The sequence below is a fragment of the Schistocerca americana genome, chromosome 2, assembly GCF_021461395.2.
Source record: "Schistocerca americana isolate TAMUIC-IGC-003095 chromosome 2, iqSchAmer2.1, whole genome shotgun sequence".
NCBI lineage: Eukaryota > Metazoa > Arthropoda > Insecta > Orthoptera > Acrididae > Schistocerca > Schistocerca americana.
This window is the reverse complement of record NC_060120.1, coordinates 445,142,526-445,144,909: the sequence shown is the minus strand read 5'-3', so window position 1 is coordinate 445,144,909 and position 2,384 is coordinate 445,142,526. Positions and strand designations below refer to the sequence as shown.

Sequence of the window (2,384 nt, the reverse complement as noted above, 5' to 3'; positions counted from 1 at the left end):
TGCCACCATCACATCTAAATTGTTTGACAACATGTCCATTAGTTCGTGCTTCATTTAAAAACTGCTTAAGCACAGTACACACTTCACTTTTGTGTCTTAAAAAGAAAATTCGACGAAATTTACTAAAATCGTCTTTGAAACATACATAATAATGCTTGCCTCCAAAAGATTTCGTGCTCATTGGTCCATTTACATCCGCGTGGATTAATTCACCAGTACTGGTAGCGCGTATTGTTCGTGTTTTGAATGGCAGCCTATGCATCTTTCCAACCGCACAGCCGTCACAAAATTCACTCTTGGCATCTTCCACATTAATGTTCATTCCTTTTAAAATATTCTTCACATGTCGTTTATTCTGATGACCAGACCTTTCATGGTACACTTGCAATGTTTCGGATGAAGTCATCAAGCTCATACGATTCATTTTTGCATTTCTAACAACACGCATGTTCAACACATAAAGTCCATTTTTCACATAACCTCTCATAACAATATTGCCACTGACTTGTTTTCGAACACAGACATTATTATAACTAAAATTAGTACTGTAGCCTCTGCAGGCAATGGCTCTCACAGAGAACAGATTAGCACTTGCATCAGGGACGTATAAAACATTGTCCATTCTAGCATTGTACCATTTATTGTTTCGTCGGATTTGGATGTAAACTGTTCCTTGACCGTACGCACACATTTTTCACATCTTGTTTTCCCAATGAAATTACTTGAGGAACATCAAATTCACTATACGAAACAAAATACTGTTTGTTGGGAGTGATATGATTTGTAGCGCCACTGTCGCAATACCATTTATTTGGGTCACTGTGATTACTGGTACACACACCCATAGCGTATGAAGTAAATGCAGCGTGTTCACTGTCTCGCTTCTTCTCTTTTCTTTTATTGCTGTCACGAGTGTTCTGTGGACACTCTGCTGGCCAGTTACCTAATTGTTTGCATTTATTACACGGAAACTTCTGTTTTAATTGTGACTTCGTCATCTTTACTTGCTGATTACTTGTTTGCCGTTTTCTTGTTTTAGAAACGACAAAAGCTGCACTTCCATTAACGTCTTTTTCACGCAGTTCAATAGTACAGAGTTTTTCAATCAATAAATTCAAGCTTTGCTTTTCTGTCGGTATCGTATCCCAGAGATCCTTAAAATTGTCGTAGTCTTTTCCCAGTGTAGACAAAATTCGACCATTTAAGATTCTTTCAGATAGCGTATTTTCTTCATGTTTTGATAATTCATCGTTCAGGTCCACAAATAACTTTTGCAGTTTGACCACATCTGCACTAATATCTTCCGATTCATCACGTTTAACACGGAAAAATGTCTCAATCAACATATTCAAACGCTGAGTACTGCTACGTTCAAATCGGGGGCGTAATTTGTCCCAGATTTCTTTAGCATTCTTGCACGTTAAGACGAGTCCTGCAACAGGTTTACTTAGCGCACTTGCTATAAGACTTGCTGCCTTTGCGTCGTCCTTGAGCCATTCCACATACGCTTATTTTTGTTCACTTGTCGCATCTTGCGGCAACTCTACACGTTCACGTGTACCGTCAATAATATCTTCTAGTCCATATGAACGTAGCACCATAGAAATATGCCATTTCCATTTGGCCCAGTCGTCAGGTCCTTCAAGCTTATCAATGCTGACCTTATAATCGCCGCTAGCAGTCATGTTTCTCTACAGACATAAGCTCATTTCAAATATTGTTTTAATTAAACTGTGTTGTTTGCCTTTACACGTGTACTGGGCCCAGAACCTGATGAAAAATATTATTTAAAGGCAAGAAAACATTTTATTAGCTTTGTAATTACACCCTGGATACGAAAAAAAAAATTTACTGTAAGAAAATACACAGAAGTTACACACAAGCCAAGAATAAAGATATTGACAGCAGAGTCATGGAGCAGCACATAAATGTAGAAGTCAAGGAATTCTTTTTTTTCTTTCAACACATTGAAAAAGCAAGATCAATGTTAACAGATGCAAGTCTAGGTAGACAATTTTGGGCTGAAACTGTAAACACAGCAATTTATTTGAAGAATCGATCTCCAACAAAAGCTGTTAAGAATGTCACTCCTGAGGAATTACGGAGTGGTCGTCGGATAAATCTGAGTCATTTACGAATCTTTGGATGTCGAGCATTTGTGCATACACCTAAAGAAAAAAGGACGAAATTAGAAGACAAATCTAAGGAACTTATCTTTGTTGGATATTGCGAAGATTCTAAAGCATATCGTCTGATGATCCAAATTCATCAAAGACAACTGCGAAAGCCCGTGATGTGCAATTCATCGAAAACTCAAAGTGCACTTGTGGAAACAGTATTTCAAACAGTAACCCAAGTGACGATAATCGTATAGACAGTCGTCA

General features: G+C 37.9%; 1 protein-coding gene across 1 annotated transcript; it reads right to left on the bottom strand.

The window, feature by feature from the left end:
• Positions 1-638: 638 nt before the first annotated feature.
• On the bottom strand, positions 639-1,685 carry LOC124594081. The gene is made up of 2 exons (XM_047132432.1): positions 1,523-1,685; positions 639-1,432 (listed from the first exon to the last, which is right to left on the bottom strand). Exons 1-2 carry the CDS (start codon positions 1,683-1,685, stop codon positions 639-641), a joined length of 957 nt encoding a protein of 318 aa, XP_046988388.1.
• Positions 1,686-2,384: the final 699 nt, after the last annotated feature.